General features: G+C 41.4%; 1 protein-coding gene across 8 annotated transcripts in view; it reads right to left on the reverse strand.

Annotated features, from left to right (window-relative positions):
* The window catches only part of Ric8b (RIC8 guanine nucleotide exchange factor B), a 104,524-nt gene that overhangs the window by 28,694 nt on the left and 60,462 nt on the right, over positions 1-15,368 (reverse strand). For all 8 annotated transcript variants that reach the window (XR_002477209.2, XR_002477208.2, XR_009589964.1 and 5 more), the window contains one exon: positions 9,737-9,881. Coding sequence is in view for 4 of the 8 variants with exons in the window: in XM_021658559.2 (XP_021514234.1) it covers positions 9,737-9,881 (145 nt within the window). In the remaining 4 variants the exon portion in view is untranslated. The remainder of the gene's footprint in view (positions 1-9,736; positions 9,882-15,368) is intronic.

Here is a 15,368-nt window from a genome sequence, read left to right on the forward strand (position 1 = left end):
GACCTTAAAAAGGGCTAAGACAGAGAAACAGATAAGAAAAGGGGATATTCTAGTCAGAGTATGAAATCGTAAAGAGCATGGACAACATGAATAAAGTTGTTAAATTCTGAAACACTTCAAACTGGAGAGTATTTCTTTGATAGAAAAAAATACTCCTTCCAGGGACAAATGAAGTTTATCTCTCCTTTCAAGGAATATAAAAACTGGTTACATTTGTGAAAAAGGATACATGGGTTAATCATATAAGAAGATTAAACGAGATTTATAGTATGTAGCCCACGTTAGTCTGGACCTCACCTACCTCCCTCCTTCCTAGGTCTCCAGTGCTGACACTACAGGCAGGCACTACCACACTCAGCTTACACTAGTCATTTTAACCTTAAAAGCTGTCAGTAGCTGTACTCCTTCTCAGTGGGACTGACAAACACTACATAAGTATTTAGTGAGGGATAGTAATTAGAACCCTTGAATATATCTGAACCGCTGTCTCTTGCTGTCAGTGCCTCAAGATGCAATGACTCAAGTAAGTTAGTGAATACATAATAAGCCATTAAAGGAACAAAACAAATGTGTAGGGTACAGAGATACCCTGAATACTCACAGAGGCCATATACAACTTTAATGGTCAAATACAAATCCACTGATGATCAAGAACCACAAACCTAAGCCCTCAGAACACCAATGCCTTTAAAACAAGCATTATTGATAATGCTTATTTTTATTTTGTGTGTATGCTGGAAAATAAACTCGGGGCCTCACAAAATACCACTGAGCTATACCCCATCCTCAAGCTTTTTCAAAAATATATAAGGATGATTAGTGATTCCAGAAAAAATTTAAACTTATAAATTATTTTAAACTAAAATTTTAAGGGCTAAATTGAAACAATATGAATAAATAGTTTAAATGACTATACTTAAGAAATACATAAAATGGGCTAGAGAGATGGCTCAGTGGTTAAGAGCATTGGATGCTCCTCCAGAGGACATAGGTTCAATTCCAAGTATCCAGATGGCAGTTTGTAACTGTCTATAACTCCTGTTTCAAAGGAGCCATTGCCCTCTTCTGGCCTCCACAGGTACCAGTCATGACAGTGGTACATAGACATACATGTAGGCAAAACACATATACAAAGAAAATAATGTTTAAAAATGACACAAAATGGACCAAGATTAAGATAATCTAAGACCCCAAAAGCTATGAAAGGCCAGAAGAGGTAAAAGAGAAGTAACTACAACATTATTAATGCCTCCACCCCCACCCCCCCAAGACAGGGTCTTTCTGTGTAGTCTTGGCTGCCCTGGACCTGCTTTGTAGACCAGGCTTGTCTTGAACTTGCCACAGTGACCTGCCTGCCTCTGTCTCCCTGAGTGCTGGGATTACAGAGGTGCACCACTGTGCCCAGTGACTGCATTCTTTGTATAAAGAAAACCCCCTCTTGAAGCTAGTTAATAACCATGATCCCTGCTATTTTAATGAAAATAATGTTTACTGCTTTTACTGGACTATGCCAATGCTGTGATGAACAGGTTACAAAGATGATTTAAGACCTCCAAAATATTGTATTTTTAATGCCTCCAAAATAAATATAGTCAAATGGAATCTTAAGATTTTTAAACAACTAAAAATTGGGACGCAAAGAAAGGAGTCAAATGGAATTTAAAATCCTAGCAGAGAGAAGTACTGGAGAAATCTTTAGTAACCTTGTAGTATAGTGTTAAATAAACCATATAATACTGTGTTAGACACTAAAAGGAGAAAAGGAAAATTGCTGAACCTGGCGTCTGGTCTGCTACACAGACACGCATGGGCACTCAGAAGGATGCTTTTTTTGTTGTTCTATTAGCTGTTTTATCTGAAGATGCTGCTGAAATCAACTGGTTCTCAGCAAGCCGGTGCTGTGAAGAGGTTGGAGTGTGGAGCCCCACAGCAGGTCCTGGTGACACCCGCACTGGCAGGCACAGTGTTGAAATCCTATACAGACTGAGTTCTGCAATTTTACCACAAAGCAGAGCTTCCACCTGTTTACTGAGAGGACAGCACACCCAGAGACAGTCCTCCCTTCTTGGTGGAAATCTTTCCATGCAGTCAAACTCTATGGTGTCTACAAATCCATAGCAGCAGCTCCTCTAACTGGTACTCTTTTCTAGTTCCATATCTTCCCATTTCTATAGAAATGCAACTGCCCAAAACACCTTTTGTTCAATACCAACACGAGGCCCCCTTCCTTGAAGCGGCCTCCTCTGCTTCCCTAAACCTCAGAACTCAGCTACAGGTCTAAAAGTTCTTTATCTGCCATCCTTTGTTTTCTTTTTAAAGTTGTCTCCTCTCTGTGCACTCTTCTGATCCTGAATTGTCTTTTTTCCCTGTAAGTATTTCCCATCTCTCTGACCTTTCTGTACAAAGTTGCTCCTCCAGGCTACCACTGTAGCAAGCACAATCCTGTCTCTAACATTCCTCACTGTGGGGAAATACACAAGATAACATGCCCACTAGACTGAATTCACAGGGAGCACAAATATTGCTCTTTTATTTAACATTTATGGGACAATTATGACACAAGGTCTCCAACTTAATGTTGGTTAAAAAAAAAAAATAGCTCCACTTGCAGCACTTATGATGACCAGGCACTATTTTTAATGACTTCTATGTATTATAACTGTTGGGGGCTGGAGAAATGACTCAGTGGTTAAGAATGCTGGCTGCTCTTCCAGAGGACCGGGGTTCAAATCCCAGCATCCACATGGCAGGTTACTGTCAGTAACTCCAATCCTAGGGGATCTGGCACCTTCACAGTCATACTTGCAGGCAAAACAGCAGTGCACATAAAATAAAAATAAATAAAATTTTAAAAAAGATGAAAAATACCCATTGTTTCAGAAAACTAGGCAGCTTGTGCACTTGCTGAAAGCACTGTCAGCAGGTAGGGTGTAGCAGGGGGAAGCATGTCCTACTCTTCCTGGATGGAAATGGCTGACTAGCAGCAAGGTGAGCTCTTCCTGGGAAATAGGGATCCTGGGAAAGAAAAACAACCAGCCTTTCAAGATGCCAAGATGTAGAGGCTACTGACAGGTAAAGGAAGACACATAAGGAAAGCTTAAGAATTAAACCAAAAAATACAGAGGAATGACTCAGAGGGAGGGCTGTAGGAAGACAGAAAGAAAATATGAACAGAAAGCGGCAGTTCAACACCAAGCCAGACAGATGTCTATGGCCCTGACATGGGGACGGAAGCACAAGCAGAACTCAAGTGTGAGCCTCAAGCCAAGGGAATTTGAGTTGAAGTTACTGTTGTAACTTAACCCCTACCGCTAAGAGTGGATTATTTCACAAGTCACTTTCTTTTGGTTAAACTCTGCAGACTATTTTTAAGGAGCCTGAAGAAAGTACAGTTTTAAAATTATTTTTAGAAAAATTTTATTGATGTTAGAATGCAAAGTGATAAGCTTCACTATGATATTTTCACATGTATCTGTCATTATGGTTGGTTCTTTTTTTTGTTGTTGGTTCTTATTCATCCACTTCCTCCATCCCTTTTGCCCTTCCTGCTGGTTTCCGCTCTCGACAGCCTTCCCTCCTGCTTTCATGTTACATATATTCCATTACCCACGTACCCCAAGCTCTTGGGACACCCTCTTGGTACTCCCTTCTTATGGTCCCCTTTCTACATTTAGGATTCATATTCTCTCTCTCATTTAGACTTCCCACATGAAAGAAAATAAGTTAGTAGTATTTGTTTTTCTGAATTGAGCTTCTTTTCTCTTAGCATGATTTCCAGAAAGCACCAACTCTGTGGAGAATAATAAGAATTTAGTATGTCACAGCTCAACACAAGGTGGTAGCATGACCGCAGGTTAGCATTTTGTTCCTGCTGGCTGGCGAAGCTCCTTCCATGCCTACCCTTTCTTAAGACTTTACCCTTTGTATCTTGCTTCTGACTGCTGGTTACTTTGTGGTTTGAGCACAGACCACAGAACCTTCACATTCCACTTAGCTCTGTCAATCTTTAAGAGAAATTTCAGCTACTGGGACTCTTTGAAAGTTATTTGGAAAGAAGGTCTGCACACAGGTCAAACAACTTTCAAACAGTCCAAACCCAATCCCTCAGGTATATCCCAGCACTGCAACAGAACACCAGCGATAGCATCCCTTTCCCACATCTCCCACAGACCATCACCTCCTAACCTCCCTCTCCCTACCTGTCACTATATCCCAATCCCTAACTCAAGCAGATGCCCTAGGCTCAGGTCACATCTGCCTGGACAGAATCTCCCAGTCTCTTCTCCCTAGTGCTGCAACAGACCACCAGCTGAAGCCTTCCTTTCCCCCTGCCCACAGACCATGCCCTCCTGACCTTTACCCCTTGTCGTTATATCCCAGCCTCCAGCACCAGCAGGCATTCCCTGTGAACACATCAGCCAACCTGGCCAGTAAAACAGGCAGCGTACAGCATCACACTCTGAAAATCCAAAAAGGGAACAGAATACCCACCCAACAAAGATAAACCCAGAAATAAGCACCTACACCTATAATCACCCCAAACCCAAATACCTAGATGCTGGTATAAGAACACAGTAACAGCCAGGGCAATATGTCTCCATGAGAGCCCAGCTATCTTTCCACAACAGGTCCTGATTATTCCAACATAGCCAAAGTACAACAAAAAGACCTTAAAACCAACTATATGAAGATGAAAGAGGTCCTTATGAAGGAAATTAATAAATCCCTTATAGAAATACAGGAAAATACAAACAAACAATTGGAGGAAACAATTAAATCCCTTAAAGAAAGCCAGGAAAACAACAAACTAGAGGAAATGAAGAAAGCCAAAAAAAAGAGCTGGTGTCTGCACAGAATCTTCACCCTACATTCTAGCTACTTTGGTGCAAGAAGCTACTCTGGACAACAACCCAAACACAAAACCTTTTACCAATAATCTGTGCTGCCTGCAAGATGTATTGGGGCAATGGTGGTGCAGAACTTACAGGAGTGGCCAACCAATGACTGATTTAACTTGAAGCCCACTCCACAAGAAGGAACCCATGCCTAACACTACTTGGATGTGCAGGAACTGGAGACTAATGATATTCTGCTATTCTCATAGTCACAGACCAGTGACTTGTCTAGTCATCATCAGAGCTCCCACAGCAAATGGGAGCTGGTGCAGAGACCCACATCCAAACATTACCGGGAGAGTTTAAGTTGGAGATTCTTCATTGGGTCCCTCCCCTCGCCACTTGGGGAATCCCAAGGAAAAGGGGATGGAAAGAGTGTAGGAGTCAGAGGAGATGGAGGACACCAGGAGAACATGGCCTACTGAATCAAGTAGGCAGGGCTCACATGAGACTTAAGCAACAAGCACAGGGCCTACAAGGATCTGCACCAGGTTTTCTGTGTATATGTTTCAAGTGTTAGCTTGGTGTTTTCTGTGGGAGTGGGTGTATCTAACTCTTTTACCTGCTCTTGGGTGGCCTGTCCAGCCTCAATATGAGGGCCTCTGCTTGGTCTTATTTTGTTTTGTTATGTCATGTTTGGTTGTTGCTCCTGGAGGCCTGCTCTCTTCTCATGGAAGATGAAGGGGGTGGATCTCAAGGAGAGGAGAGGAGGGAAGGCGTGTGGAAGAGTGGACGGAGAGGAAACTGTGGTTGGGATATACTGTGTGGGAGAAGACTCTCTTTTCAATAATAAAAAGGACAGTCTGCAGTTGCTTAATGGAAGCACTGAGTTGTAGCTAAGTAGCGATGCTTCTTCTCCAACCCTGTAGCCTTCTGTTCTTCAAGCGACAAACTTGCAAAGTGTCAGTTTTCATCTGTCATTTTACATGTAGACTATATATCTTACTTTCTTTACCACAAGCCTGGCTGCTTCAGGAATTTGCACAGATAACATGAGGGTGAAAATCCTGACTGTCTTCTGTACTTCTGTGTCTAGCTTAAAAACACATTTTGGATGAATAAATTTAAAACTATTCATCACATTCATGCACTCATTCATTCATTCATTCATTCATTCATTCATTCAGTTAGTGTATGTGCTTGCACACATATGGAGGTCAGAGGATATCCTGCAACACTGAGAGTCTGCCTCTACCATGCAGGTTTTTGGATTATACTCAGGTGGTGAAGCTCAAAAGCAAGAGCCTTTAACCAATGAGCCATCTCGCCAGCTTTCAAATGGATTTTATTCCAAGAATACATTTCTAGTAAGATTGAAAAAACAAAACCAAAACCAAAACACATGATCACATACAGAAGTTTCAAAATTTAATTGAAAAAAACAAACCAAAACCAAAACTCACAAATATTACTGTGCTGAGCTGGGCCAGGTCTGACTTCAGTTATATTATAAAACTTCCTAAGTACCAGATACCCTAGAAGGAACAGTGCTATCTCAAACGAAAATAACCAACAGAATTCATCTGCAAATGCATGTGTCACATTTGCTATGCAATGACTCATCAATAGTACGACTATTCTTAGATAGTCATATATGAATTTTTAAAATTTTTTGTTTTTATTTTTTACAATTTACTCATTTTCTATCCCAATTATAGTCCCTTCCCTCCCCTTTGCCTGGTCCCACTTTCCCTCCCCCACCCCCAATGAAGTCCACTGAGAGGGGGAGACCTCCTCCTTTGCCATCTGACCTAGCTTATCAAGTCTCATCAGGACTGCCTGGACCCTCTTCCTCTGTCGCCTGGCAAGGCCTAACAGCCAGGGAGACGTGATCAAAGAGTAGGCAACCAAGTTCATGTCAGAGGCAGCCCCTGCTCCCCTTACTCGGGTACCCACATGGAGACTGAGCTGCCTATGGGCTACATCTAAGCAGGGGCTCTAGGTCCTCTTTCTGCATGGTCCTCGGCTGGCGCATCAGTCTCTGCAGAATACCCCTGAGCCCATGTTTTTGGGCTTTGTTGTTCTTGTGGAGCTCCTGTCCCCTCTGGGTCCTTCTCTTCCTCCCTTTTTCCCTAAGACTCCCTGTGTTCTGCCCAAAGTTTGGCTGTGAGCCTCTGCATCTGCTTCGATCCCCCGTTGGGTAGAGCCTTTCAGAGGACATCCATGGTAGGATCCAGTCCTGCTCCCTCTCTTCCATCACTTCTAATGTCTATCCTGTTTGCCATTCTGAATGACCAAACCAGAAATGACCCAAACCACGAAGACATGCATGTTATATACTCACTTATAAGTGGATATTAGCCATATAATATAGGATAACCATATTAAAATCTACAGACCTAAAGAAGCTAAACAACAAGGAGGACCATATATGAATTTTTAAAGAGTATATAAGAACTATGTGCTCACTGTAAAATAACCTATAAAGAACTAGTAATCTTTCTAGTCGCAAACAGCACTGCTGCTCAGACAGTACTATTTTGAAAACCTTGGTGTTGGGGTGTATGAGTGCAGGCAAATGTGCACACATGTGGAAGTGAGAGAGCAGCCTCAGCTATTGGTCCCCACCTTCTGTCCCGTTTTAAGAGTCTCTTGTTTGCAGCTGGGTAGGCCAGGCTCCTGGCCCTCTACCTCCTGAAGATTTTATGTCCAGCTCCTCTTGGGGGTTGGTCTGATGCTTGTATTTTGATGCTAATCTCTGGCCCTCAAGATCTGGTTACTGCCCAGATTCACCTATCCTTATTGTGTGAACCTGCTTAAGACATCATTCCTGATTGGTTAATAAAATAGGCCTGTACCTGGGCAGGGCAGCAGGAGATAGATGTGGCTAAGGTTCTGGGCTTTGGGGACAGGAGAATCATGGGAAAGAGAGACATAGAAAGGAAGAGAGGAGGAGGGAGGACATCATGATGGGTTAGCATGGAGAAAGAATTATGTGGGCTGGAAGACTCTAAGAATGGCGTGAAAAGAAATCCCAAGATGAAAAATATAAGCTAGTATTTATAAGATTATAGATGGATGGTAGCCCAGGCAGGAATGGTTAAAGTGGATGGCATTGGACAGGGCTGGAAGGTGGATGGGGAGGTTACTGAGAGAACATAGGTGGGAATTATCTGCCCAAAGTGTTATAAGGCAATTAACTAATAGTGACTGTATCCTATTGATTACGATAGTAAGATAACACTGCCATGCCATAAATAATTATAGGGCTAATACTAAATACTATTAACCCAATACCATTATATTTTCAACAACAACCTCCCACATTGCTGTTAGGAGGACTGGGATTATGGACATGCACTACTGTGTTGGTTTTCTTTGGGTTCTGACAATTTTGAACTCAGGTTTCTCATGCTGCATATCTTTCCAGCTCTGACATCCATTTTCAAGTGAATGGATAGCATGTATGTGTGGTTTAGATTCATGGATATGGATACACACACACACACACACACACACACACACACGCACACCACATTTAAAAAAATAGATACAAATGTGTGTGCATATGCTTGTGAGAGCTAGAAGACAACCTTAGGTGTCATATGTTTGGAATGCAGCCCACTTGTCTTTTGAGGCAGGGTCTCTCATTGGCCTAAAGCCTGACAACTAGGTTGACATGTCTGGCCAACAGGCACTAGGGACTCTTTTTCGAGGGATCCTCTTATAAGTGTGTGCTAGACTTGTAAGTGCACACACTTATTCAGATCATTTATTTTGTAAGCACTTTCCTGACTGACCCATCTCCCCAGCCTCCATTAGCTCATTTTCGATCTACGAAAAATAGATTCAATCAGCCATTATTTTGGCAACACATACAAAGAACTATGATAACCATCTGACTACAAGATATAATCAATCTTTTCTCAAATCATAGAAGCAGCTAATAGTTCAAGAAGATGAAACTGAAGCAATATTACCCTCAGAGTATCCTTTCCGGAATTAAGTTAGGTGTCCCATGTCAAGTACATGACACCTATCACTTCTGAAAGCTGTTATCAACATTGTAACACTTCAATTATATTTCTAATAATGTGGCATCTTTACAGGAACTTAAGTGTTTGAACTAAAAAGTCAGAAATGAGGTTTAAGACTACATAAGATTTTGAGATTTTGAGGACTGAGAATATAGCTCAATTGATTAGCATGTGTGAGACCCTAAGTTCAATTCCTAGAACTGAATGAATGAATAAATAAATAGATAGATAAATATTTCAAGGACAGATTTTCATCTCTGAACTATTTCATAAAACTGGTGTTCTTCAAAAAAGTGAAATAAAAGTCAGCTTAGATGTGATTTTTGTACAAAGGTATTAATAAACAAGAAGAAATAATATTATTACTGTTATCTCAAGAGTAAAGGCCATGCCTTAATAGATTATTGGACTTCTACTCATTATATTAAACAGGTAACATCCCGTGACTACAGACCGAAGAACTCAGGGAGGAAACTAAAATCTGACTGCAATTTTAAGAGGAATTAGAGGGAACTGAGTGAGAATTGTACCTGGTCATTAAAACAGTAGCAAGTGAATTATTAGGCAGACTTCTTACAATGATTCCCAAGCCCAAGATGTTACGAGGTCTGTGTTAAATACACATAAGACAAAGGTTAGATGCCTATGTGTTCGAAAAAGTATGTCTCTGCAGGGCCAAGGAGCTCGGGAACACATAACAATGCTGTGAGATTACTACTTCCTGTCATCTGCGCAGCTGCTCTTAACAGCAACTAAGTAGTCACCTCTGCTGCAAAGACTGGAATAAAAGGCTACACCCAACAGGAAAATTTCTCAGGTTTCCTCCAAATGATAAAAAAATAAGGCAAAGAGAGTTTAACCCACCTCTCTCTTTGCAAAGGACAAAAAGGAACTCGGCAGCAATTTGCTTGACGCCAAGGTCAACATGTGTCATGAGGCGCACCAGCTTGTTTCTCACAGTTGAGCCAACTTCAGGTCGATTTGTCACATCCCTCAATGGTGGTAAAACCTGATTACACAAATGAAGAAAACCATCATCAATTGAGGGTCTTGGGGTATGTGAAATTGGTACCATGCAACTGGTCAATCTTAGAAGAAACTACACTTAGTTTTAAATAAGAGTAACAAATAAAATAATTGTTAGCTTCCAAAATGAAATAAATCATCAGCATCGCCAACAATAACCAGACCGCACATACTCTCATGTGTGCAGTAAAGTTCTATTTGGACAGAAATGTGTCTTTTGTGTCATCCGGCTATCTCAGCACCAGCAGTGTTTCTGGTATCTAGCAAAAATTAATTTAAATGTCTGTGTCATGTTCCTCTTTCTTGCTGGGTATGACAGCACACAGACTTGGAAGGCTGAGAGGAAGATAAGAGTTCAAGGTCTGCTTTAGCCAAATCAGAGAGAGACTGCCTGGATACAGAAAGGGAGGAGGAGTAAAGCCAGCGAAGAGCTTTTAGCATAAGCATGAGTACCTGAGTTCAAGACTCAGAAACCACATGAAAAAAAAAACAAAAACACACATGCATTTCTCCCCACAAACAAAGACCAATAGTATTTTTTCACATACTTCCTCAGTAGCCCAAGCCACACTGACTTATTACCTCTTTTAATTCTACCAGCATATTCATTATTTAAGTTTTAAAAATCTGTATTTATGCTTTTTGGTTGTTTAATTTTATAATTAAAACGGCTCTTTCAGGCTGAACATTCCTAACTTCAAAATCTGGAACCTTTGAGTTCTTACATGATGCCACAAAAAGAAACTGTATGTGACAAGGTAAATGAAGTTCATGAGATACGTTAAGTGAAGGTATGCTAAAAATGTATAAGTTATTTTAAAGCTCTGGGTATCAGATATCTTACTGGGTATCTATATAGATATCCCCAAATCTAAAAATATTATAAATCAGGAACACTTGGATGCAAGCACTTGAGGGAGAGATAACCAAGTATTTTTCTTTAAACTGGCTACAATAATAGCCCTTTCTCTGCCCGTTCCTGCAGGCCTCTGTCCACCTGTCACTTAAATTATTCCCTGGCCCCTCTCTCACTAATCTTTACTATTCCTTTCCCCATCTCTCACTATTGGTCTTCCACAGCTCTTCTTATACTTTAACCACCTAGCATAGTAAATGTTTACTGTTTGCCTCTTTCCAAGAAAGTCCATTCTGTGACCCTGAAGAAGCACACACCCATGCTCTGGGTGTCTTTCTTTCTGAGCATGTCTCTCTTAATCCTAATGCTTATCCTAATATTAAAAAAAAGTTCCACAGGGACAGTTTTTGCTCCTTCCTTATTAGTCTCTTCCTAGTGTATGGAATATTATAGGTGTCTAATAAATACTTGTTGATTTAGAAGGGAAATGAATAAATCCAAGTGATTTTCATTAAGTGATATATTTATTGATCCATTTTCTGTTACTATAAGAAAATACCCAAGACATGCTAACTTTAGGAAGGAAAGACATTTATTTAGCCTACAGTTCTGGAGATTAAAAGCCTAAGATCAGGTGATTCTACCCATTGTTTCTACTGCTGGTGAGGGCCTAATGGAGAGGCAGGTGTTTGGGTGTTTGTAGGAGGAAAGGAATTACGTCTAGAAATAGAAAGCCAGACAGTTATTAAAGGGTCAGGCCAGCTGCACAGTTTGTTTTGCAAGAGCTGAAGGGCCCCATAGGAACTACCTTAGCCCTGCTGAGGCAGTGCCCCCTGTGGACTTTCTACGAGGCTGTATCTCTTAAAGGTTCCACACCATCACCCACCAAGCCACTCTGGCAACATCAAGTCCCTAACACGTGTGCTTAGAGGAAAAGTCGTACACAAACCACAGCAAGGCCCTTCTATATAAACAGTTCTTGAGCTAGAAAATGAGGCACATTACAAGTCGAAGAACAATTTACTGTGCACCAATACAGACTGTATACATGCAGAATTTATTTATTCTAGTTAGTTAAAAGTTAACTAACTTTGCCCCTTCTAGCTCTCTTTTTCCACAGTGAGTGTACCAGGAAGTACAGGGACTAGAAATACAGCTATAAATTAAAACATAGAGACAAAATGTCAGACAAGGATGCTATCCAATGTTTATAAGACCCACATATAAGTATCTCTAGGAGGGTGGGGCATAATGTAAGGCATGAGGTAATTGCACAACAAATTCTTACTTGATTGGGTCAATTCTATGGGTTTTAACCCCTATTTCTAGAAGAACGAGAAACAGATAGGTGATTTCTATAGAATGCATCTACCTTAATATCCAGTGTGTACAATTACAAAAGTTAGCATGCAAAAACCTGTCAACTATCTTCTTGGGTTTCTTAAAGATTTTACTACTTTGCTGTTTCATGTCACCCCCCCAATGGCACATGCATCTTTTCCCACGTTATCCAACAATTTTTTTGGTAAGTTGTGTACAGTTTCTCTTTCAAACAGAGTATCTCTTCTTTCATTCTCTAGACTAATACAACCTGGGTCAGTAATTTCCACTGTTTTCGTTTGTAATTGCTCAAACACAGAGCACTCAAGGCCAATTTCCTTTGTGTATGCATGAGTTAGATTTAATATGGTAGTTGCTACTACATGCATTAAGTAGTTAGACATAGTTTCAATTACAGTATTATCAAAACTAGTTATCTGCTATTTTCCCCTTGGTGCTAGAGATTGAGTTTATGGCCCTTCTGAATGCCTGGCACATGCTGTACCCATGTGAGCCCCACCCTGAGACCACTTCTATGTTATGTTTGCCTTTCTTGAGCACCATCCACAGTGCATCCTCTCTAAAAGGTTGTTTCCTTCTCTCTCCTTCTCCCTCCATCCTTTCTTTCCTATCGTTGAAGTCCAAGGACCATTTTATTAAGTGCTTAAAAGGAAAAACAGGACAGGCAAGCTGTACACTTTGGCAGCTGATAGGAGGGAGATGGAGAAAAGGGAGAGAGGAAGTCATGTCATTGAATTAGAATTAGCACTGGCAGTCTGTAAACAGTTGAAGAGCAGGGATTGGGAGAGTTTCATGGAAAATATGCTTAGGATTTTGGCCAGTATCGCATGAACAGAAAAGGGAACAAAGTTATGCTTTTGAGTTATCACTAAGAAAAGTGGGCAGGCTTAGCAGTGGCAATCTGTAAGCAATATGGCAAGGGAGGCCTCCTGGACTAGGTAAATATGTAGTGGAAGTTTTGTTGTCGTTAAAGATTCAGTTATGTTATTATTTTATGTTTTTATTTTAATTCCAAGTGTGGGATAAGGGGCTGCTTCAGATTGTCCACAGCAGCAGACTATTTGCTTTGTGTGGGTTCTGAGAAGGGTGTGATCTTTGCCAGCTGCAGATATTTTCACTCTGGGTACTTAGAGAGGGAATAAACGTCAAGAGCCCAGAGAAGGGACTGGGGGCTCAAAGAAAGAAAAAGGTACTCCTGGTTGCTGTTGATAAAGTTTGACAAGAAGAAGTTGGAGCTATCCTGAAATGAAGATTGGAGTTACCCCAAGGAACCCAAGGCCTCTAACTAGCAGGAAGTGACTAAAGAGAACTAAGACCCCTTTCCCCACTAACGTTCTTTCTTCCTACTAACCCTTCTCTCCTATCTAGTGTTGGGATGTTAGAAGGGATGGGGTGGAGACGGAAGGTAGAGGCACAAGAAACCCCAATAAAATAGCTAAAAAAAGAAAGAAAGAAAAAGAAAAAGGACGCCAACGTAAGTACATTCATTATCTCCCTTCGTTGTGCTGTACTTTCCACACACTGTCTAAGGCTCCATATGTTAAGGCATGATCCCTAATGTGGTGGTAGCAAGAGGTGGTGAGCTGACCTTTAAGAGCTCAGACAACAGGGAAGGTTGTAAGGTTAAGCTGTCCCGGGTGTTTCATTATAACAGTGATGAACACAATGACATAGAAAATTGGTACCAGAAGTAGGGCTTTACCTGAAAATGAGGATGCAGCTTTGGAATCAGGTGAGTAGGAGAGGATGGAACGAACTATTTGGAGGAACAGGCTAGACAGTTTAGAATGTTGTAAATACAGTTTAATTGGAAGTTCTGGTAAGGGCTCAGAAAACTAATTTTGGATGAAAATGAGAATCTGATGGGGACGCCATCACTATTACAGTGTCATAAAGAAATCTGGCCACACTGAATCCATATCCTAAGATTTTGCAGCGGCTGAAATTAGGAAGGCTGGACTAGTTTATTTGGCCAGAGAAATTTCAAAACAATATAGCATTTGGGTTATGATGTTAGTGTTATTGGCTACTGTTAGATTCATAGTAAGTGTTGGAAGCAAAAGGAAATGGAAGATTCATAAAGCTTTCAGCTTGCCCAAGGAAGGAATAGAAAAAGTGACTAAGGGTATGGCTAAGGAAGGTACAGGGAGACTGTTAGTGGCAAGAATGCTAACTATGAGGTTTATATAAAAGCCTTGAGCCTCTCCCAAATCTTCTAGACCATTCTCCACCCACCATCACAGGCCAACAGACTTTTCAGGATAGCACTGTCTCAGGAACTGAGCCCAGGGTGCTCTCTACTGGCTTACTATCCAAGACCATATCAGGATTTGTTCTCCTGTGCTCAACTGGACTATCTCTGGCTGCAGCAGTGGCTAAAGCAGGCAGATGCAGAGTTCATATCAGGGGCCAGCTTTTCTGCCATCTACAGGGTGCTGGTTCTGCAGATATGCAGAATAAAAAGACTCATGATGGCACTGACCAAGATTGCAAAGAAGGCCAAGCAGAAATGTGCCGCAGGCTCAGAGGCCCTGCCAGGAGTGCCTGGTGGGATGATGCATAGTAGAGATGCTGGAATGGAGCTGTAATATGGACCCAAGTAACAGAAGGTGACCAACAACATGCCACGCTTGCTCAGGAAAGCCACAGATAGTAGCAAACAGTCATCTGTGCAATATCCAGCTGAACTGTAGGAGATTACAGAGCGAGAGTCAACTTTTAGTGCCCCCCCCCCCACTGTCCTCTCCCTGGAACTTGAGCCAATTCCCCACTTCTGCATCTCTTTTAGAATGGAAATATATACCTAGTGGCTTTGCCACCACTGTATACTGGAAGCAGCAAAGTCATTTTGATTTTACAGATGGAAGAAATTTGCCTTGAACTGAAACTTTGTACTTTTTGTTGCTATTGTGTGTGCTCATGCATGCAGGCATACACCTGGAAGCCAGAGGACACTATGTGTCCTGCTTATTGCTTTCTGCCTTATTCTCTTAAGGCCTCTCGGTGTACCGAGAACTAGTCTAGTAATCCTCCAATTATTCCTTCTGCCTCAAGCACCTATAGTTGAGGTAACGGGGATGCATGGCCATGCCCCATTTTTTATGAGGGCAATAAGGATTTGAATTTAGGTCCTCATGGTCATGTAGCAAGTGTTCTTACCCACTGGGCCACCACCCCAGCCACCGTTATTGTTTTCAGACAGGGTTTCACTGTGGAGCTCAGGTTGCCATTACTCTGTACCTTTGAAGGGATGCTAGAATGAGTTAAGGCAAT

This window comes from Meriones unguiculatus, chromosome 2 (assembly GCF_030254825.1).
Source record: "Meriones unguiculatus strain TT.TT164.6M chromosome 2, Bangor_MerUng_6.1, whole genome shotgun sequence".
In the NCBI taxonomy this organism is placed as follows: domain Eukaryota; kingdom Metazoa; phylum Chordata; class Mammalia; order Rodentia; family Muridae; genus Meriones; species Meriones unguiculatus.